At 51.0% G+C, this 22,478-nt stretch overlaps 1 protein-coding gene across 4 annotated transcripts; it reads right to left on the bottom strand.

Annotated features, from left to right (window-relative positions):
- Positions 1-401: 401 nt before the first annotated feature.
- Positions 402-20,713, bottom strand: Det1 (DET1 partner of COP1 E3 ubiquitin ligase). 4 transcript variants are annotated; one of them, XM_048369479.1, is made up of 5 exons: positions 19,259-19,363; positions 17,398-18,490; positions 15,067-15,254; positions 13,346-13,537; positions 402-479 (listed from the first exon to the last, which is right to left on the bottom strand). In XM_048369479.1, exons 2-5 carry the CDS (start codon positions 18,478-18,480, stop codon positions 473-475), a joined length of 1,470 nt encoding a protein of 489 aa, XP_048225436.1. In that variant the 5' UTR covers positions 18,481-18,490; positions 19,259-19,363; the 3' UTR covers positions 402-472. The 4 variants fall into 4 exon arrangements, with proteins under 4 accessions (XP_048225436.1, XP_048225432.1, XP_048225433.1 ...); XM_048369475.1 differs by lacking the exons at positions 402-479; positions 19,259-19,363 and adding exons at positions 9,666-10,234; positions 20,604-20,713; XM_048369476.1 differs by lacking the exon at positions 402-479 and adding an exon at positions 9,666-10,234 and having other exon boundaries at positions 19,259-19,369.
- Between the last annotated feature and the right edge of the window lie 1,765 nt (positions 20,714-22,478).

Raw genomic sequence — 22,478 nt, 5'->3', positions numbered from 1 at the left:
GACAGCCACGTCCCCAGGAGCAGGCAAAAGCACATTTTTTTTTTTTATCCTGTTGGGACTGGGATAATTGGGACATTAACGGAAATGCATTTCTCACTTATTTTCTGTCTGATTGAAAAGTACTTTGCAGTCATTTAGAGTCCTCACACCTCCTATCATCAGAGCCCATTTTGCTCAGGCAGAGGCAGAAAACTGGGTCACCATGGGGCTCCAGAGCCTCCCGTGATTCAACAGGCAAGAAGTGCAGCCTCACCCTTCCCTGCCAGCCAGGGGCAGGGCCAGCAGGAGTGGGGGTGAGCAGAGGATGGATGCCAGCCCGGCCATTGGGCTGAGCTGGGAGGACGCGCTTTCATAGGAAAGACACACTGGAATGGCTCCAGCCCTCTGAAGAGGGTCCCCAAGGCCCTCGTTGCCTCCAAATGACACATGTTCACTTCACTTCAGTATTTAGAGTGTGCTTTTGAGAGCTGCTTCAAATCCTTTCAAAATGAGACAGAAAATAGGACAAATGAAATGACCAGATGCCAGGTCCTGGGTTCAAGCCCCACCGCTGGCTGGCACGCACATGCGTGCGCACACACATAAGTGGGTGCAGGATGCATGGACTGAAGGACAGGGGAGGCCATCCCCTTAGTCAGACTGACGGCCACGGTCCTGGCTTCCCATCCTCGTTTCCAGAAGGTTGAATACAAATACAAGGAAACGCTTTCACTCTCCCAGCTCTTCCCATGAAGGGTCCGTTCCTGGGTGAACAGCCTGGCCGTGCGTGGGGAGGGGAGAGGTTCTGCCATTTCGGGAATGGCTCTGTCACCTCTGGCTGCCATGGGGATGGAGATTAGCGGGCAGCAAGTGCCCAGAACCCAGAGGCACTGGGAGGGCTGGCCAGAAGAACCCACCGTGCCTCTGGAGCCAATGGGCCCCAAGAACACCTAATCCCACTGCTTCCGAGTGCTCGCCACGGGAGCCCGCCGGGAGCTCTCTCCTCAAACGGCAGCTGGTGGGGCTGGACTCCATGGCGTCCACCTGCCCCCCACCCTCAGAGACACACGGCAATCCCTAGGACACCCTTATCCTCACTGCATCTCACCGCTTCCACCTGGTTGGGATCTGCGGACCATATGGGGCTGTTCCAGCCTTCCCACGTGACTGGCCGCCAGTGTGCGGGGTGAGCCCCAGATCTACCATCTGCCATCCTCAGCCCCTTGCCATGGTCAGGTGAAGGGGCAGCTGCGCCACAGACCCTGAGGAAAACGTTAAAGTGCTACTTTGTACTGAAGTGAACATTCATACCTGGAGCCCCTGTGCTAGCACAGGCTTGAATTCTGACATGACAGTGTCACTCCATGAACACCAGAAGTCAACCTGCTGGAGTGGTCCTAGGAGTGCGAGGTGATCTTGGGCGTGCTACCCCCTGGAAGCCCCTGACACCCTTCCCCCTTGTGCCTCACAGTGGGGGTACAGCATAGGGCTGCCTGCAGCTTTGAGATGCTGGCAGTGCTAGGACCAGAGCCTAGTTCGGGACACCTCTGTACTTTCTGGGGAAGACACAGACTCGCTCGCTCGGCCTGCCACTGCATCGCTTCTCAAGCCTGGCTTCCCGCCGTTCCGTTGCTCACACGCCTAGACGGTGTGTGCAGGCTGAGACAGGCCAGCCCAGCCCGCACAGTGGGGGGGGATGGAGAGGTGGTGGCTTCTGTTCTCACTTCATCAATACAAAGCAGCTGGACGAGAAGCCAGAAGCAGGGGCGGCGGCGTTTCTCATGGCCTCTCTAGAAATGGGAAGAGCAAGTCTTTTCTCGCCTTGGACAGAAAGACTTGCACCTGCCAGGTTAACCCTTCAGACCCTCTCTCGCATCCACACTGAGCCAAGAAGAGGCTGGGGAGTTTTCTAGAGAGGGGCTGCCCGGGCTGGCGCTCAGCAAGTGTTTTCTACTAAAATACCAGACCCGGCCACCCGGGCAGGCAGTCTCTTAGGTTGTTCTCAACACAACCCAGGAAAGTCAGTATGATTATACCTCTGTATAGATGAGGAGACGGGGTCTGAGTGAGGCCACACGAGAGGGTTGGGTGGCCGAGGAGGCAGGGAAGTCTCCACTCTCAGTGGCTCCCCGGCCTCCCTCCCTCAGGGAGTCTGAAGAACCCTGCCCCTCCGGCCCCGCTGTGGTTTTGATCTTGAATGTCTCCCCAAAGGTCTGTGTGTTGGTGGCATAGTCCCCAGCTGATTGATGGTGGCGGGAACTTTAGGAGGAGGCGGGCCCCTTATTCTCTGCTTCCTGGCCTCGGTGAGGTGAGCAGCTTTGCCCTGCCGCATGGCATGCTTCCGCCATCCTCCATGAGTCCCTCCCTCGTTCCCCACGTGCAACCGTGCATAGCTCCACAGCGCTCCTTCTGCCTTGTCCTCTCCAGCGTAGGCCCCTGCCCAGCCCAACAACACACCTGTTCATCCTGCCCAAGCCTCGGGGCCCTGAAGTTCCTCGGAGAGGCAACCTGACAGGCAACAGGTGGGCAGAGGCTAGTGCTCGGCCAGCCACACCATCCTCTGCTGAGAAGATGGGAGGGAGGCACCCAGGGATCCCCCCCCACCCCGCCAACCTAGATCCTTGCCGCATTATTGCAACAGCCTCTTTGGGGGACCTCCCTGCTTCTATCTGCAGGCAGACCGCCCTACAAATTCATTCTGTTGTTGAAGGAATCTTTCTTTTTTTCCCCTCTGTTTTTTATGCTTCACTTCATCCCTCACCAAAGCCCTAATATAGCTGCCATTTCTTTTTGCTTTCAAAAAATACTTTCATAATTATTAGTTGTACATATTAATGGGTTTCGCTGCAATATTTCCATTAGCTGGCGTAACAAGCGATCACAAATCTGACCTGTGGCTCTGCAGATTCAAGGGCTTCACACACAGCCCCCCCCCCCCATCACCCCAGGTGGGGAGATGACACACTGCCTGGCATGAGGCGTCCGGTGCCCATGGCTGCACGGGCAGTTCATCCCCAGTCCAGCCAGCAAGGTGAGCTCCTCCAGTGGGCTCCCCAGAGTGCAGGAGCACTCCCAAATCCCAGTGGGCCTTTCTAGGCCCCGTTGCTCCGTTACAGCTGGTGCCATTCTGTCTGTTCTAATCATGAACTTGAAGGAGAGGGCGCGAACTGAGCCACCAGAAGGCCATTCAAGGGTCAAGGCTCAGCGCCACAGCTGGCAGGAATAACAGATTCTGATCTCTCATAGATCAGGAGAATGAGCCCCAGACCCGGAGGCCCCCACCCCACCCCCCCACCCAGGCGGTGAGGGCAGGTGGACGCCGGCCATGGGGAAAAATCAGATGTGCGGGCTGCACGTTGCTAGGGAGCGACGGGCAACAGCTGGCTGAGAAATAAGTCGTGTCCTTGGGAAAGCATGTTCCCAGACACTAATTAAATGCTGTGACCATGTCTCTTTCTTCAGGGAGCTATAGAATGTCCAGAATGGATGCAGAGGGGAACAGCAGGGCCACAAACCAGCTCAGCCTCCTCTCACCTGCCAAGGAAAGGCTCAGGGGACAGGAATGGAGCCTGAGTTCAAACCCTAGTGCTGCCAAAAACAAAAACAAAATATCCCTCAGCTCCGTAACCAGGAAAACCGCACGTCCCTTCAAGATTTCCAGGAGTTGGGTCCCTACTGTCAATCGCTGGGGCCTGGCAGACAAGAGTTTTGTCAGACTCAGAAATTCACAATCTAAAAATGGATGCATTTTTCATCTCCCTCCCTATAACATGGAGTTATCTTTTCAAGGAAATCTTCACCAGGATCCAGACAAACCTACCACCTCAATCTGACTGCTGACTTAACTCTGTTGAGACTCAGAAAATTTGTTTTATCCACAATGCCATAAAGCAGGGAGGGGGGGAGGAGTGGCGGGGACAGATGTGCTTTATTTTGACTAACACTACCCATCCTGGAAGACAGATTTCAAACCTCATGACCCACCCACCCCCCCCATCAAAGAAAAAAATAATCTTAAAAGGCCTGGATGAACAACCTGAGGTTTAAATTTCATTTGTCCCGATTCAGTGTATTCTCTTTCCTCAACTTTTTCTTTCTCTTAGTAGAAACAGAAGCCCCTCTCCACACTTTCTGCAATTAATTAAAACTAAGAGGCTGTCTCTTCTAATCCTGGAGAGTTAATTAAGTTTAGGAGAGAGACAAGAGAGCAGGAGAGCTCTGGCTCCAGGAAGCAGGCTGGTTGGGGCTGGATGGGCCTTCAGGACTTACAGCCCCAGGGCGTGCGCGCGCATGCTCGCCCCACCTCCACTCCTACAGTGGACACTTCCTATCTTAGCATGATGTGGACTGAGGCATCCACAGAAAAACACTCCAGCAGCAACTCAGAGTTGGGTTACCTGGAAGAAACCAACACCATCGCGGTATGGGAGACCACACAGCACATGGGTGTAGGAGATGGGCTCCTTGTGGGGCGTCCTGAAGAGCTAAGGTCACTCTAGTGTCAGTAAGAAAGAAGAATCTGGACAGCTACACCATAACTGGGCTTTCTTAACCCTCACAATTATTTTTAGACTGTATTAACCAAGCCTGTGTTTCCTGATGCTTTGACATCTTGGGGTTTTGCAGATTCGCAGGGTTGGCGGGAGATGGAGGGGTTGTCCCTCTCCCAGGGGTAGATACCCAGAGACCACAAACAACCCCTGCAAACATGCCCTTCCCAGGCAAACTAATCAATCCAGAGCCGTCCCTCACCGGCCTCCTTTAGAGGCTTGCACTCTAAAGGCCAGGACAACCAGGCAACCCTCTCCCATTCCTTCCTGCTGACACCCTGGGAGCCCTGGTTCCCTCCTGACTGCCTGCTGCGTCCCCCCCTGGCCTCGAGTCTCCTCAGCAGCATCTCCTAAGTCTAGGACATCACGAAGATCTTCCTGCCCACAGAGCTGGTGGGGGCCATGCCCAGGACCCTCAGACCCCACTGAAAACACCTCCCCAGATCTGGAGGCATGGTGGGGAGCACCCTCTCCGGCAACATGTCTGTCCTGCCTGACTTGATCTCTGTTTCCATCTTCTTCCGCTATATTGAACCACAGGTCACTGGGAGTTAATCAGCTCCTGCTCAGAGCCGGTGGGGAGTTGCTGACAGATCGATTCGCACCTTAATGACTCGCCCTGTGCTTTGCTAGACTTGGTCCCTTGGTCGCACCAGGCTTCCCATCCCCATTAAGACTGCTTCCAGTCAGTCCTGCCTCGTGTCCCTCCGCAATACAATTGTACCTCCGGCACAATGTCATTTACTGGCAGGCCTCTTTCCTCCTGGATGCTTCGAAAAAGAAAACTTATCACTAAAAGTTCAGGTGTGATAGCTCACTCCTGTAGTCCTAGGTACTTGGAGCAGAGATGGGGAGGATCAGGGTTTGGGACCAGCCCAAGCAACAAGTGCTCAAGACTCCATCTCAACCAATAAAGTTGGGGGTGTTGACACACGCCTGTCCTCCCAGCTACAAGAGAGGCATAAATAGGATTTCCATCCAGGCTGCCTGGGCATTAACACCAGACTCTATTCAAAAAATAAAGCAAAAAATATCTGGGAGCATGGTCTAGCAAGTACAAGATCATGAATTCAAACCACAGTACTTCCATAAAAAGCAAACAAACAGAAAACTATGGTCTTGTCTTCAGTCTTCCAATGGCAAATTTGTTCTTCACTGTTACCCCTCTGCTCTGCACTTGTGCCTTTGAGTACAAAATAGTCTTTCACTATGACACAAAACAACAGCCTCATTTCTTGAAGGTGTCTTAAAAAGTGCTTGCATTGGTGGGTGCTGGTGGGTCACGCCTGTGACCCTGGCTTCTCTGGAGGCTGACATCATCTAAAGATCATGGTTCAAAGCCACTTTAGGCAGGATAGTCCGTAAAACCTTTTTTTTTTTTTTTTTTTTGGCCAGTCCTGGGCCTTGAACTCAGGGCCTGAGCACTGTCCCTGGCTTCCTTTTGCTCAAGGCTAGCACTCTGCCACTTGAGCCACAGCGCCACTTCTGGCCGTTTTCTGTATATGTGGTGCTGGGAATCGAACCCAGGGCTTCATGTATACGAGGCAAGCACTCTTGCCACTAGGCCATATTCCCAGCCCCCGTAAAACCTTTTATCTCCAATTAACCACCAAAAAGCCAGAAGTAAAGCTGTGGTTCAAGTGGTAGAGCATTAGCCTTGTGTAAAAAAGCTAAGGGACAGCACCTAGGCCCTGAGTTCAAGCCCCAGTACCAGCACACACACACACACACACACACACACACACACACACGTGCGCGCCTATAAAAAAGCAGCTATCATCTATTGAGTTCTTACCATATTAAAAGATTTAATACCCACTTAGCATTTAATACTCCCTCAGTCAAATATAGAAAAACTACCTCCATTCTACAATGGGTCAACTGAGACTCAACTATTAGTCTCAAACCCAGGGCTTGTAGGTAACAGTGAGGCCTTGCACCAGGACTCTTCTGCAAGCCAGAGATATTCCCATGTGTACTGGGAACACCAGGTGAAGACGCAGCATCCTGCCATGTAGCCCTCTGCCCCCTACAAGGGTAATCAAATGTTGTCTGATGGAGAAAGCCTTTAATTTTTTTCCTGTTAAACAATGGGGAGAGTACAGCTATAAAGGGTATATACTGAGCAAATTAATGCTGTAAACAAAATTGCTTCCAGAACATCAAAATCACTTAATATGCTCAATTGCTTTCAGAGCACGCATTGAGGGAGAAAGTTATGCTGATTACCAGTAATTATAATCTACTCATTAGGAAACATCCCTGAGGGCCTCTGCAGAGAAACACTTCATTGTTGAGTTTCAGTTACTCTGTGTGCTCGAAAATAATGAAGCTACCGTCCTTTTAAAAATTATCTAATTTAGGCTTTTCGCTCATTTATATTGTGTATCTCTGCAAGGCTTCGCATGAAAGAGGCTTTGTGATACTGAAATGCAAGCCTCCTCCCCTGGGGTCCAGAGTAGCTTCACTCTGATGTTGACGCGCCAAGCCCTGCCAGTAGGGGTGGGATGAAGAGGGGGTTCAGGGAAGAATTTTGACCTGAAAGACATATTCCCTGAAGTATGTCCCTGTGTTTCTTAGTTCCAAAGAACTAGTTTCTCCAAAGAGTCTTGGGATTCCGCAGACGTTTATGGACAGAGAAGATACTAGAATTTACTGAGTGCTACCTTAAATCCTTTAGGAACAAAGCTAATATAAACAAACACTTGGGGATTGAAAAGTTAATATCAGGGAAGTACTCAGTGGGCTGAGAGCTTTATCTCCTGTTTTAGTTAAATCCTCTTCGCTGCAGGAAACACTCAGCCCACAGCTCAGAGGAAGGACGGCCAGAGAGCCAGGAATCTTACAGAAATCTGAGAGCAAGAATTCTAGCATCATCGGGCTTTATGAAAACTGGAACTGAATCTAAGAAGGTACCCAGCCGCAAAAAGTTTCATAAATCAGCCCTGTGTGGCGGGACATACCTGTAGTCTCAGCTGCTCTGGAGACTGAGTTCGTAGGAGGATCTGCTGAGGTTGCAAGTTCAAGATTAGCTTGGGCTACATAACAACTCATTTAAAAAAAAAATGTTTCATGACTCTTTCCTACAAAGACCTGTCTTCACATCTATTAATTTGCTTTCAATTGCAGAGACAACCAAATTGCAAGGGTCTCAAATAGTGGAGATCCTCAGGGAACTGGAAATCCAGTTGTAGGTGGATCTCGGGGTCAACCATCCTGGTCACGGTGAGCAGGATGAGCAGGAATCATTCTGTGAATCAAGAAGGGCACACCTTTACCTGAAGGCTGGTTCTCTTTGAGTCTGGCCATGGGATTGTGGATAATGGAAACAAGGGCTCCATAGTTCAAGAGAAATACTCCCTAGAAATCTCTGCCTTGTTGGGGTCACTGCCCTGAACCTACAGATGTCCTTGAACGCCTCATGCTGACTGGCTTTTTGGCAAGCATCCTGTTCTTACGGCGAGGTCAGAGGTCAGCAATGGTGGGAGGAAGCAGGATGGAGAGAAGAGAAATGGAGAATTCCCGAGTTTAGGGCTCCAGTAAAGAAGTTCATACACTGACGCTGCATGGAAGATCTTGAAGGAAAAACAGGTTGGAGGGAAGATGGAAGTCAGTGCTGTGGTGGGCATGAAATTTTTGAAAACTCAGAAGCTAACAGAAATCCCTATGGAAGTGTTGGGAAAAATCATGGGAAATCTGAGTTTGAAGTTCCTAGAGGGGCCAAGTCTGGGGGTGGGGGTGTCATCAGTCTCCAGCTAGAACTTAAAAGCATGGGAGATAATAGAACCAACTCAAGGAGGAGGAAAAGAAGCAAGAAATCCAAGGCCGAGCACTGAAACATTCCAACATCTAAAGGTAGAGCAGAAAAGCCAAGAAAAGGCTCCAAGAAGGAACTGCCAGAAAGGCAGGAAGAAAACTAGAAACAGACTGTCCTAGACACAGGAAAGTAAGTATTGTTTCTCATTTTCTTTCTTTCTTTCTTTTTTTTTTTTTTTTTTTTTTTTTTTTGCCGGTTCTGGGGCTTGAACTCAGGGCTTGGGCACTGTCCCTGAACCTCTCTGTGCTCGAGGCTAGCACTCTACCACGTGAGTCACAGCGCCACTTCCAGCCTTTTCTTAGTAGTTTATTGGAAATAAGAGTCTCACAGATTTTCCTGCCTGGGCCGGCTTCTAACCATAATCCTCTGATCTCAGCCCCCTGAGTAGCTAGGATGACGGATGTGAGCCACTGGAGCCCACTGGAGCTGTCAATAAGTGTTTCTTTGTGTGTTTGTTGAGACAGTCTTAACTTGACGCTCAGACTGGCCTTGACTTTTACCACCATGCTATATTCATTTCTCTCATCCTTGGCATTTTGGTGTGGTATCTACCCAACATAGAGCCAGTGGCCATATCTCGTGTATAAGGCGAGATGAGAGTGAATTTAGTTATTTCAGGTCAAGTCTTGTATAGAAGGTGAAGTGAGACTGAATTTGGCTGCTTGATACTGAGGATAATGAAATGACCCACGCTGGGTGTGGTGGGCTCAGCCCCTCCCATCCCCTTTCCCAGGGTCCCAAGGGAAGTCTGGGTGGCAGAGTAGACAGAGGGCCCAGGTGTCTCGCACAGTGGCTCCTCTCAGAGCTTGCTCTGACACCGAGGTGTGGCTGAACCAGCTGCGGACACAGATGCAGAAAGAACCCAAGCAATCTGACAAGCCCCGTGAGGCTGGCTGAGAACGCGACAGAAGGATGGCGGCTGGGGCCAGCAGTGTCTGTCGATAGCTGGGACAGCTCAGCCTCCCTGGACAGGCAGTCTGATCTCTTCGGGGACACCTGGGGCACGCCGGCTATCCTGACCCAAAGAACAGTACGTGCTACCTAGTGCTAGTCTCTGCGGTGGCCCCAGGGGCTGCCTGCTCCTGCACCTGCGTGACAGATGGCACGGGTGCGAGCATGCTTGCACATGAGGATGCACGATTACAGCAGCTGTTACCAGCAGAGAGCCCTGGGGAAGGCGGCCTGGCCGGCAGGCACCTGTCTTCCACTGGCAGCTGCTGCCTTGAGGCCCCTGCCCATCTCACAGCTCCTCCCAGACCCCAAGAACTCAGAAAGCCCTGAGGGCAAGGAACGTACAGCGGTCACCACATGGTCTATCCTTTAGTAAGAAAATACCAAGGCTTCGTTTATTTTCCTGTAAAAAATGGCCCTGTTGTGGGGGTCTGTGGGAAGGAGACGCGGTTCTTGGGAGCAGACACAGTTCACTTGCTTAGGGACGCGGCCCGCAATGCTGAGCAAGTGCCATGAGGGGCGAGGTGGAGTTCTCTTGTCTTCGTAGCAGCAAAATGCTGAACAAACTTCGGCATGGGGGGCAGGGGGCTCCAGAGCCACGTGCGATGCAGAGGCTGCGCTGTCCCATGGGGGGGGGGGGGGAGGGAGGGACGACACAAGGCTGAAGCAGCCCAGCTGGCCGGAGCCAGGATGGGGCGGAGCCCTGCTCCCCGCACCCCGCCCCGCTGGCCCAGCCAGGCCGGGCCCTTAGGTGCAGCAGTGCCGCATATGGAAGTTGACCACATACTCCGCATTGGTCCGCTGCACAGAGATGGCAAAGGGCTCAAAGGGGTGAAAGGTGAAGGCCACAAGGCGGCGCACGGTGTGGTTGATGGGGCGGCCCAGCAAGCCCGCCTGAATCTCAAACTTGAGGAGGCCAGAGTCCCGGGCATAGAATCTAAACAGATAAGAGAGGGGGGGGGGGGGAAGAAGATGCAGATGTTGAAAATCACCCCCACCACCATGCTGAGATCCACAGCGGAGGGCGAGGGGAAGCAGTGATTCATGGCTTTGCTTCCCCCAGTTCAGCACCCTACGAACTTTACTCTGTTGTACTGAGTCACTGGTCCTTTCTCCTTCCCAACATGACCCTGTTACACTTACTGTAAGCCAGCTTCCCTAATAAACCTCTAACCAGGACTAGAAATGAACAAGCCACAGATCTATGTGTGACACATTTTCAGATAGCCATGTTAAAACAAATTAAACATCAGCTGGGTGCCAATGGCTCACACCTGTAATCCCAGCTACTCGAGAGGCTGAGATCAGAGCATCGCAGTTTAAAGCCAGCCCTGGCAAGAAAGTGCTTGAGACTTTCATCTCCAATTAATCACCATAAAGCCAGAAGTGGGGGCGTGTCAGTCTTGGGTGAAAACACTAATTGAAAGGAAGAGTCTCTGAGTTCAAGCCCTAGTATTAGCATATACATATGTGCGTACACTGACACACAAAGTAAACAGCAAGCCAGGCATAGTGGTGCACAGTTGTAATCCCAACTACCAGCATTTGGGAGGCAGAGGCAGGAAGACGGTGAGCCTCAGAGGCCTCAGGTACATGGTGAAGCCCACTCTCGAAAGACTAAGTAAAAACAAAAAAGTGAAGTTAATTTTAGTAATGTATTTCATTAATCCAATATATCTAAAATATTTTAAGTTTGACCAGTAATCCTAATGAAAAACTTCACATTCCTTAGCTTTCCCTACATCTCTGAAATCTGCTATGTGTCATGTGAGCTGGCGGGGCGGTGAGGGGGGCAGGGGCAGGGGCAGGGACACGTGTGGCTGGGACTGGAACTCAGAGCCCGGCTGTCGTCCCTGAGCCTTTTCTCTGAAGCTGACACTCTACCACGTGAGCCACACAGCCACATTTTTGGTGGCTAATAGGAGTTAAGAGTCTCACAGACTGGCTTTGAACGACGATCCTAAGATCTCAGCCTCCTGAGTGGCTAGGATGACCAGTGTGAGCCACGGGTGCTAGGCTGGGAATTCTTTTTCACACAGACGAGCATAATACTAAGTCGCTTTTACTTTTTCATCCAAACATTGAAGATGGGGTGAAGATGCTTCTACCAGTCCCCTCTTACATGCAGCTTCTCTATGTGCAAAATGGATGGCCGGTGCTCTGGGGAACTAGAGGTGATGAATGGCTGAGGCTAAACGAGGGCAAGGTCCAGAAAACAGTGAGCTCTGCACTTACAGGCTCTATAATATCCCTTCAGAAAAGCAGGTACATCAGCAGACCTAAGGGTGTTCAGCCTTTTTGATGAAATTATTTCCTTCCCACAAAGAATTTAAGTGGAACAGTGACATGATTAAAAATGGCTGCTCTGACGTTTGCTCATATATAAAAACACTCGGTAATGGGGGAGCAGTTACTAAATTGCAGCACATCGATCTGGTGGAGGAATATTCCATCACTAGGAATGTACCTGTGAGGATGAAACAGGATAGGCTGACAAAAAAAAAATTAAGGCAGACTGGGAGATCTGACGCGCCATCGTCACATCTCAGAAAGGTAGTCGGGACTTGAGTGTAACGCAGGAAGGAGGTGTTCCAGTCATGGCATTACCCCTTCAGAGGGCTTTAATATCCCCATGTTTCTCATTTTAAATTAAAATTTCCAGTGAAGCCTCTTCAGCCACCGGCCAGGGCGGCACCCATGTGCTCACCGGGGTCACCTCTTCAAACGAGGGAGGCGGCAAGGGCAGGAATGTGTCTGCTACTTGACCACGGCAAACAGGGCCAACCGTGTGGGCAGAGCACATTCGCCTCCTCCACACGGCCCCCCAAACATCACCAAGGGCTTGCCACTGAAAGGGAGTCGTATGCACTTCTGCCAGTTCATGAGAAATAAGGGAGAGTGAAAACATCTAGAAGACAGGGAACCCCTTGGGGTGGACGGCAAGGAAGGCGAAAGGGGGAAGGCAGGCCTTCGGGCCTGGACACGAAGACTGACACAAAGCTCTGCACGGGCCTTGATTCTAACACAGGGGCAGTGAGAAGCCTACTGACGAGGCAACAGGGAAGTATTTTATGGTACTAAGAAATTTTTGTTCATTTTCTTTACCCGGGACAATTTTTATGTCTTTGTTTAAAAAAAAAAAAAAGGCACAACTTCTTTTGTCTTTTGCACATACAAACTGAGATGCTTGCAGGTAAAAGGCCAGGAGGGCTGAGACCCGCAACAGAACAATCCGGGGCAGCAGTCGGGAGAGGAGCACGTGGCAGGGAAGGAAAGAGACAGAGGCTGGCCAGGAGTTAGTCACTGCTGGAGGGGCGAGAGCGGCACAAACAGCCATTAGGGTTTAAAACTTTCCATGATTAAAAATGTACCTTTTTTTTTTTTAATTCGACTGCAATCTGCCAGAGGAAATTCTATGATGAGCAATCCTGTAGAATATACTGCCCCGACCCACTTACTACACAGTGAGGTGAAATGATGGGATTGTACCTACTCTCTACAGCCAACCACCTCTGTTTCTATGCGCCAAGACCTTCCATGCTCCAGTTCTGAGTCAGGTGTATGAGCAGAGTCTTGACTACAAGAACAATGTGTATGGGGCTGGGGATATAGCCTAGTGGCAAGAGCGCTTGCCTCGTATACATGAAGCCCTGGGTTCGATTCCCCAGCACCACATATACAGAAAATGGCCAGAAGTGGCACTGTGACTCAAGTGGCAGAGTGCCAGCCTTGAGCAAAAAGAAGCCAGGGACAGTGCTCAGGCCCTGAGTCCAAGGCCCAGGACTGGCAAAAAAAAAAAAAAAGAACAATGTGTAATAGTACTAGATTATTGTAAGTGGAACAGCACGGTTCGGTGTTTGATGGGAGCAGAGGGTAGGGGTTAAGTTTACGAGACTGATACCCAAACAGCTCAAGTGCTCAGCACATTACAGAAATGGAAAGACAAGTCACAGGAAATGATGGACAGGAAGGAGAGCATGCACATGCAAAAGCGGGGCTACAGTCTCCCTGCAGCCGCCTGCAGGCAGCTGTGGCGGTGACATCGTACCTGATGGGGTGATCGCCACAGGTCTTGGGCCGCTCCATAACAGACACCCACTTGTCATCGTAGCTGAAGAGCGACAGATCCAGGTAGGGGCTACCACTGTAGGACTGGGCACTGATGGGGAGCTGACCCAGCAGCCGGCGCACTGCCTCCGTGTGCCCTCCATACTTGGCATTGATAATTGTGTCTTTGAACCTACGACAAAGCACCAGTGAGGAAGGCTTTTTGTGGTAGCTGCCTGGCTTTCAGAGTGATGAACACGTGTCTAAAACTACTCATTCTGGGGGCTGGGAATGTGGCCTAGTGGGAGAGTGCTTGCCTAGCATGCATGAGGCCCTTGGTTCGATTTCTCAGCACCACATATACAGAAAAGCCTGGAAGTGGCGCTGTGGCTCAAGTGGCAGAGTGCTGACCTTGAGCAAAAAGAAGGCAGGGACAATGCTCAGGCCCTGAGTTCAAGCCCCACAAGTGGCAAAAACAAAATTACTCATTCTGTACATCAAAATGAAGCCCAAGACAGGACTCTCACACATCCCAAATGTGGCAAGCTACGGATACACTTAAAAGGAAGCAAAGAGCAGGAATGGAGAACACTAAGTCACCAGTTGGCAAAAAAATTTAAGATGGACACACCTGGAATATGACACAATTTCTACTCATTGCTGGTAATAGTGCAGCTATGGAAAATATTCAAAAGCTACTTGCCCCAAATAATAGCCATATAGACTGACTCAGGGAGGGAAGGGCTGGGGAGTCCTAGCAAATGCAGTCTCCTGGGCCTGGGACCAGTTCTAACCACCTTCCACCATATCTCTGAACTGCCACTTTTTTTTTTTTTTTTTTTTTTGGCCAGTCCTGGGGCTTGGCCTGAGCACTGTCCCTGAGCTTCTTTTTGCTCAAGGCTGGTACTCTGCCACTTGAACCACAGCACCACTTCTGGCCTTTTCTATATATGTGGTGCTGAGGAATCGAACTCAGGGCTTCATGTATACGAGGCAAGCACTCTTTGCCAGTAGGCCATATTCCCAGCCCCTGAACTGCCACTTTCAAAAACCTCAGTGATCTTCCTCCATTTCAGTCTGCCTCTCAGAGATCTGCCCCAGGGGTACCAGGGAGCGACAACCTCCTGACCCTTCCCAGAGTCCCCTGCTCAGGCAACCTCTGCAGCCATAAGTCCCTGCTCCTTGAGCTATATAAGTCAGTTATCATGTACTGTGCTTGTCTAACCCTGAGCTATGGAAGTCAGTCATCACACATGGTGGATTGTCCAACTCTGAGCTCTAGAAGTGGTCAGTCACCATGCTCCATGGACTACCCGGCTTCTAACACTGTGTTAGTATCTCCTCTGTTCTATGGTCTATATCTCTTGTTCTCTCATTTTCATGTTGGCGGGGGGACTGCAATGGAATAGAGATAAATGTATCTGTTCAACACCCCATACGTTAACCTAAAGTTCTAAAAAGATGTCCTTAACCATTCATTCCATAAATACTCGTGTGCCTGACAGTGCACCGCTGAGGACAGAGCGACAGAAGGACGGCCCCAGCTTTCTGCAGCTCACATGTGGTGTAGAACCGGGCCAGAGGGTGCATGGAAGGGGCTCAGCGCCACAATGGGGTGGTTACCGCCGGCAGGCTAGCCAAGGCCAGGTGGACGGGCGAAGAGGAAAAGGCCACAGCCTTCAGTTGGAAAGGTGGGCCTGTCCGTCCTGGGGGATGGCTTACCGGCGCTGGATCTGCCTTGCAGAATTGTTGCTCGAAGCGGAACAGGGGAACTGGACTTCGCTGTGCAGGGTGGCATTGCGGAAAAGGTCACAGAAGTTCTCAAAGAGCTCCAGAAGCTCATCCGAGGTGTTCTCAAACACGGCGATCACTTCAGTGGTCACCATATTGTACACTACAAAGAAAGATGCCTTAAAAAAAAAAAAAAAAAAAAGGCAGTGAGCTTCAGACAGCAGAGGGGCCACACCTAGGGAACTTGTCACCAGCCTTAAAATCTTAAAACCCATGCCACCCCAATAAGCCAAGCGAATACCTGAGCTTAACACTAGGGTAGAGACTCAGCTGGGGGGTGGGGGGTGGGGGGGGAGAGGCTGTAGCAAGGACTTGGTGCTGCTAGAACGACTACGTGTAAATAGGGTTTCAATCTTTTTTTTTTCTCAAACTGTGCAAATTCAATATTTTTTCCTCCCAAGTGTTTATTCCTCACTTGCTTCCCAACCTACTCCGAGATATATTTAAAAAAAAAAAAAAACCACTTTAAAAAAATATGCCAGATTTAATTTTCCTTCCTGCTGGGAAAGTGATTTGCAGCCCAGGCTGCCTATTGCCAGATGATTTTCTCTTCTATGTATACAGTGGAAAGTTCAATGGGGGGGGGGGGGGCGCTTATTTTTTCCTCTTCATATTTCTGACATGCAGAGAAAAACCTTAAATACATTGTGTGCTAAAACTGCTCAAGCAAGTTGTAGCCTCCACTCGGAACAAATGACAAATCAGGGAGGCATTTTCCATTTCTTTCTTAGTAAGTGCTCTTCCAGCCGGGAGCATTTGAAAGATACATTGGAGATTTGGAGCAATTAAGACTGGAGGGGGAATCTGAAAAGCATTCAAATGCCAGAGGCGGTGGAGGTAGCGCTTTTTCTGAATGGGCCCCTGGGTGACCTCCTAACCCTCCCCCCTGCGAACCTCCAGCTCTTAGCTCTGCCCAACAGAAGGCTCCAGGAACCCCAAGTTCAGGGTGGTGAGGGCAGCAATGTGAATTAATTCATTTCCAGCAATTCTCAGAACACTGGGATTAGTGGCTCGCCCTGCTCTGACTTAGTCGAAATCTCTGTTACCAACCTCTGGAGCCATGTGGCCCACCAGTTTGACTAGTAATTAAGTCTTTCCCATAGCTCCTATTACCTGGCTTCGCGGTCACCTGGAAATTAAATTTGGCTGTAAATTAAAGAGGACAGAGGGCAACCTGAGAAGAACTCCCATACTATCACAAGGCTTTGTGTTTGCACGCACTCCCCACTCATTAACCTTATTGGAACCTATCAAATTAAAGCGGCGGAGGAGTGCAGAGGACAACTGCGGCAGACACATTGGGTTTAGAGTTTCCAACCCCACAAGCAGAGGACAAAGCTTAGCAGCATTTCTACCTACAACTGACTGAAGCTACTAGGAAGAAAAAAAAAAGTCACTTTTAGCAAAGGAAAAAGGATCATCTCAAAGCAGTCATCACAGACAACTTACTCCCTCCAAAACAGAAAGGTAATTATAGCCCAAGGCTAAATAAAAGACTGACTCATGGCCTTTCTTACAGACCAGGACACACTAATCATATCAGGGTATTACCAGGATCTCCATAATTTCACAGATACGGACCAGCCTCCCCTCCAAGGCAGACCGGGGAACGAGGCACGGGAGGGCACAAGAGCCAGGGACCTCCATTTCACTCCGAACGAAGTGCACACTCACCTGTGATGGCTCAGTTCATCACTGACAGGGAAGAGAAAGAATCCCAACTGATCTGACCCTTGCCACTCGCCTCTTTAGAACACAGCTGAGAATAGTACTACAGGTGAAAGCTTAGGAAGCAACGCCCTGCGTGGCATAGCACCCTGCGTGGCACAGCACCCTGCGTGGCACCTCTGTATGGTAAAATCAGCTGCAGCCAAGAGAGAGATACCAGACTCAGCCAACTCCCGTCCCAAGGGTACGGAAAATGCTCTGAAGAAAAATGAGGGTAATAACTGAGGTGGGCATGGTGGCGCACAGCTGTGATCGGCACTTGGGAGGCTTAGGCAGGAAGATCCCAACTTTGTGGCGGGCCTGGGTTATGAAGTGAGGCCCTGCCCCTGAGAAAAGAAGAACTAGGACGACAGGCTCAGAGCAGACCACACAGGGCAAGGGCGGTGAGCGTCCGTTTGTCCACACCAGGGACCCAGATAAAAAATGCAGCCGATTTCAAGTTTGCACCCCAGCAGAGCGAATGTCCACACTGGGAAGGCTGTGTGTTCCTGAGGGCGGGCGGTGGCGGGGAGGGCCGGAGACTGGGCTCCATACCTGGGATGGGTCCGTGACACGCAGCGTGACCACGTCCTCGCTGGTGTACTTGATGAACAGGTGGTGCTCATCCAGCAGCTGCATCTTCCACATGCGCAGCTGCCGCAGCTGGTCAAAGTACTGGAAGAAGCGCCTTTTGGCCATGGCGCTCCCGTCCTGCTGCGCGCGGCGCCACAGGTACACCAACAGGCGGTGCTTCAAGGAGTTGATGAAGGGGTCCCGGAAGGGGCTGGCGGTGCCCGTCTGGCCGTCCCGCTGCACCTCGGGGAAGACGGCGGACACGGTGAGTAGGTCATCCTCGTAGCAGAAGCGGCCGATGGTTCGCACGTCGATGAAGGTGCCCTCAGGGGTCACCTGGAAGACATGGATGGTCTGCTGCTGCACTGACAGGATGGCCAGGATGTTTTTGTACAGGTACAGCCCTTGGTTGTGCGACAGGACCACCTTGTCGCACTTGAACGTGCGCGTGTCACACAGGCGGCCGGTGTGAAGGTCGATGATGTGGAGGGAGTAGTCCTCGAGAGGGGACCGGGGGTTGGGAGTCACGGACTCACTGTTCCGGTACACCTCGTAGAACGGGGGGTGGGGCTCGTCGGGGAGGTAGGCGGCCGAGCCCACGATGACGCAGCGGCAGTCGTCCGTGAAGAGGCTGCACTCCCGGTTCAGGTGCTCCCCGTTGGCCGCCACGTTGGTTATATGCAGCAGGACAAAAAAGCGCTCGAAGAGCCGGCCCCGGATGTTGACCGAGCGCTGGTCGTTGCCGTTGGACAGGATCTCCCCCTCGTACCCCTGCAGGAGGTCCTGCGCTGCCTGGCAGCCCTGGTACTCGTAGATTTCCAGAGATGTCTGGTCGGAGGAAAAGGCAATGAAGTAGCGGCCATCGGGGGAGAATTTACGCAGGAAGCATGGGGGCTTCTCCACGTTGACGACGGTGAAGTTGGGGAAGACATTCTGGTGGAACACTCGGACCTGGTGCCAGTGGGTCCCGGCCTTGCCGGAGCTGATGCGCCGGCGCTCCAGGCGGTAGATGACGTTCTGGTTCTGGATTCTTCGAGGTTTAATGGTGGAGACATGATGGTCCATGATCGCATCTCTGCAGAGGAGAGTGAGGGCAAAAGCGTAAGTAGACAGATACTCACCCAGAGAAAACACACATACACACACACACAAAAAAAAAAAAACAAAAAACCATAAACACAGATAGATTTCTTATGTCCTGAACTGAGGCTCCTGCCGGGACAGTAAGGAGCATTTCTTCTTCCAAGTGTCTAGTCGGGAAGTGGGCCTAACAGTTCTAGGTCTCCAGTCAGGCTTGAGGAAAGGAGACAGGTCACAAGGAATCCCTCCCAGCCACACGCAGCTCACAGGCAGGTTCCATCAACTCCACCTACTACAAGTGTATCCGCCTGAACCATGTAAGAATCACATTCAAGCCAAGTGCTGATGGCTCACAACTGTAACCCTAACTACTCAGGAGGCTGAGATCTGAGGGTTATAGTTCAAAGCCAGTCTAGGCAGGAAAGTCTGCAAGACTCTTATCTCCAGTGAACCACCAGAAAACCGGAAAACCAGAAGTGCCTCTGTGGCTCAAAGTGGTAAGAGTGCTAGCCTTGAGGGAAAGAGCTCAGGGACTGCACCCGGGGCCTGAGTTCAAGAATCACATCCAATGGCTAAAGAAAGAGTGGAAGCATAAACCATTCCCAAGTTCAAACCCTAGTACTCCAAAAGAAAGGTCAAAAACAAACTTATTGACCAGGCCATTAAGATGGTCATATTATCTAATTTAATCCTTAAAATCCCAATGGTACTTTCTGCAAAACTAGGGGAGGGGGGGGACAAAACTTCATCCTAAAATTCATACAGGAATCTCAAAGGACCCCTCTCCCCACAAGCAGCCAAAATAGGGTTGGAAAGTAACCAGAGTTAGATGATTCATACTTCCTGATCTCCAAACTCATTACAGAGCCTCAATTTCAAATAAAAAACAAGACAAAAAAATTCACACCAACAAAACTAGAAACAAAGTACAGGTATAGAGACAGAGAGGCGTGGGACAGAGCCAGAAATAAATCTATACCTATAGTGGTCTTCCACAGCTGAACAAGACCACTCAACAGAGAAAGGACAGTTTCTTCAAAAACTGGTTTTGGGGAAACTGGGTTATCTTTCTACAACACAGTGAAGTTGATTCTTATCCTACAACCTTTGCAAAAATTAACTCAAGATGAATGGAAGTCCTAACCCTCTAAGACCTGTCACTATGAAATATCTAGCTAGAAGGAAACACAGGGTAAGTGTTATGGCAGTTTGTCCCCTCGGCCTGACATACTGGCCCTGGTCATAACTTCAAGGGCTGCAGCTCCAGTGTTAGTTCCCCCACCCCCAAGTCTTCCATGACCACCTTTATCTAAACCAAGATTTATTCATCCCTTGTGGTCTTCTCTGCATAGAGACTGTAGCAATTTGCAAGTATGGTTTTACATGCATGGCTGTGTTTCATTGCGGATTCCCAGGCTAAGCTGTTCTCTCTGGAAGGGAAGTAATAAGCATATCTACCCAGACCTCCTCACTATTCTTCATTATCTTTGTAGTTGTACAAAGGGGTCGCCAAACATGTCAGTTTATGAGTGTGGTGCACCTTGATCTCCATCATCCTTTCATCTTCCTCCCCTCTCCCTCCCAATCCCCCCAGTCTCTTCAATTTTCCTAGTTTCATAGGTGTGCGCTGAATCTGATGGAGGACTACTATAACATTCCGAGCCTAGACGTGAAGGCTGGGAACACAGTAGGCATTATTGGACACACAATTCACTGTGTAATGGTGGGCCTCCCTCAGTTTCCCCACACGGAAAGATGTCCAAATCCCTCAATTCCAAACTAAGAAAGGCCAAGGGGCGCACATGTGACCTGGGGGGGGGGGGGGAGAGGGGTGCACTCTTGTCCAGGACAGGGCACACACATGCCACGGGGGGTGGGGGGTACAGGCACGTGCCCAGGGCCCCCACACGCGTGTGGAGGGCCGCACACACGTGCCCTGGAGGCCGCACACACGTGCCCAGGGCCGCCCTGGACAGAGCCCGGGGCGGGGCCTGGGCGGGAAGAGGGCTGTGGGCAGGGCTAGGGACCCAGGCCCTGGGTTCAGGCGGGGAGGAGCCGCCCAGGAGGGCCTGGCGGGCCTCGAGGCTGGGCCTAAAGGAAGTCCTCACCTGTGGCGTCCCGGCTCAGGGGCCCAGGACCAGGGCCGCCCCCGCCGGCTCCGACTGCGCCGCCCCCGGGCCCGCCCCCGCCATGCCTCCCGAGCCCCCGCTCCCACAGACGCCAACTTCCGCCGGCCACCGGAAGTGAAGCTCAGCGAGAGCGGAAATCGGGGCCAGCGCGGCTCCGTCCGACGAAGGCGCGCGTTGCGCCCCCTGGCGGCCGGAGGAGGAACTGAAGCCAGGGGGAGACCAGGGCTGCGATGGGGAACCTTGATCTTCCCACCTGTAAAATGGGGGGGGGGAGGGGGGAATGGTTGTTTTTTGCATCACAGAGTCAGAGGGGGAAACTTAGCTATAGTATGTCAAGTGCTCAGCCCTTTGCCCAGCTCATATTTAACCCTCAAGAAACATGCTCGGGCGGTCGAGGACTTAGCATGCATGAAGCCCTGGGTTTGATTCCTCAGCGCCACATACACAGAAAAAGCCAGAAGTGGTGCTGTGGCTCAAGTGGTAGAAGAAAGAAGATGCCAAGCACCAGTGGCTTATGCCTGTAAATAAAGAAACGTTGGCTCTTATTTAGTTCTTACTAGGTCAGGGTACTTTGTCTTGAAGTTCTGGGGATTCATGTCTCACGGATGAGGCGCTAAGCCCAAGAATGAGTGAGAATGGTCTGGTAACCACATCCCCTCACCTCAGACTGACACCGCTACCCTCTCCCAACATTCCATTCCAGCATCCCTAGCTTGTTGTATGACTCTGGAAAACCATTTTTCTCTGCCTGTTTTCCCCTCTGGGAAACAGCAAGGGGTAGGGGAGGGGCTGGAGGATGAGGAAGCCATCGTGTTTGTGAAGGACCTCATTCTTATGAGGGCTTGAATATTAAATACATCATATATGAGCATGTTTCGGCATAATTTTTAATTCCCAAAGGATACACAAACATGGTGCTGTCATAAAACTGCAATTAGCATAGAAACAGAGAGAAAACAGGAACCCTCCACTCACGCCCCCATCCCTCCCCTCCCATTAGGACTTGTATGTCTACCCCTCTGGACTTACCACGCATTATCATCACGTAAATGTGTGAACAGAGACCTATAAATAGCTTTGTTTCATCTTTGTCTGTAGCTATGAATGGAGACTGCCTCACACATTGTTTTGCCTCTGGCTTTGTTCCTTTATGAATGCATTTCAGAGATTGTTCTATGCCGGCACATAGAGATCTAAGTCATGCACACAACAAATGCCCCTTGATCACACTCCTACTTGCGAGCACTGAAGTTTCTTCCTCCCAATTTTTCCAAGAAGTACCACCCCAATGAACACCTTGTTCCACAATCATACAACATGTCTTAGCAATAGAATTACGAGGCTAGAAGTTGGACATTTACAAAGTGCTCCTAGGGCTGGAGATATGGCCTAGTGGCAAGAGTGCTCACCTCGTATACAAAGTGCTCCTAGTGCATGTTAATTATTCAATAGAGAATGCTAATTACGAAATGGTTATAATCCTCTTGGACTCATTATCTCCATGAATACTGTCTGACTTACAGAGGCCAAATGGTGCAAAGGTTCAAGGCCCCATCAAGCAAAGTGTAATCTGGCCTTGGACCATGAGACGGTGAGATGTACACACGGCCATCCTGGGTGTGATCTTGAGCACCTATAGCTTCAAGTTCAAGTTCAAGTGGTGTGCTTGGGTCACTGGGCTACTTCATCAGCTCTGCCAACTCCCAGAGTTCAGGGAAACTAAGCTGGTGACGCATAGCTTCCTGACATCTGTCTCTGTGGGTCCTCACTGGTGATGCCTTTCTGGTGACATGGGCTTACAGGAGTCACATCCTGGGCTCCCTCTAGCCATCTTTCCCTGGCCTATCCTTCACT

The sequence above is a fragment of the Perognathus longimembris genome, chromosome 20 (assembly GCF_023159225.1).
Source record: "Perognathus longimembris pacificus isolate PPM17 chromosome 20, ASM2315922v1, whole genome shotgun sequence".
Lineage (NCBI taxonomy): Eukaryota > Metazoa > Chordata > Mammalia > Rodentia > Heteromyidae > Perognathus > Perognathus longimembris.
The sequence above is the reverse complement of the archived record's forward strand: the minus strand, read 5'-3'. Positions and strand labels throughout refer to the sequence as shown.

Coding starts and splice junctions, on each gene's coding strand:
- Det1 (XM_048369475.1), bottom strand. CDS start 18,480: ATGGACCATCATGTCTCCACCATTAAACCTCGAAGAATCCAGAACCAG. Junction 15,255..17,397: donor GTGTCACGGACCCATCCCAG/GTATGGAGCCCA, acceptor TTTTTTTTTAAG/GCATCTTTCTTTGTAGTGTA. Junction 13,538..15,066: donor GCAAGGCAGATCCAGCGCCG/GTAAGCCATCCC, acceptor GCTTTGTCGTAG/GTTCAAAGACACAATTATCA.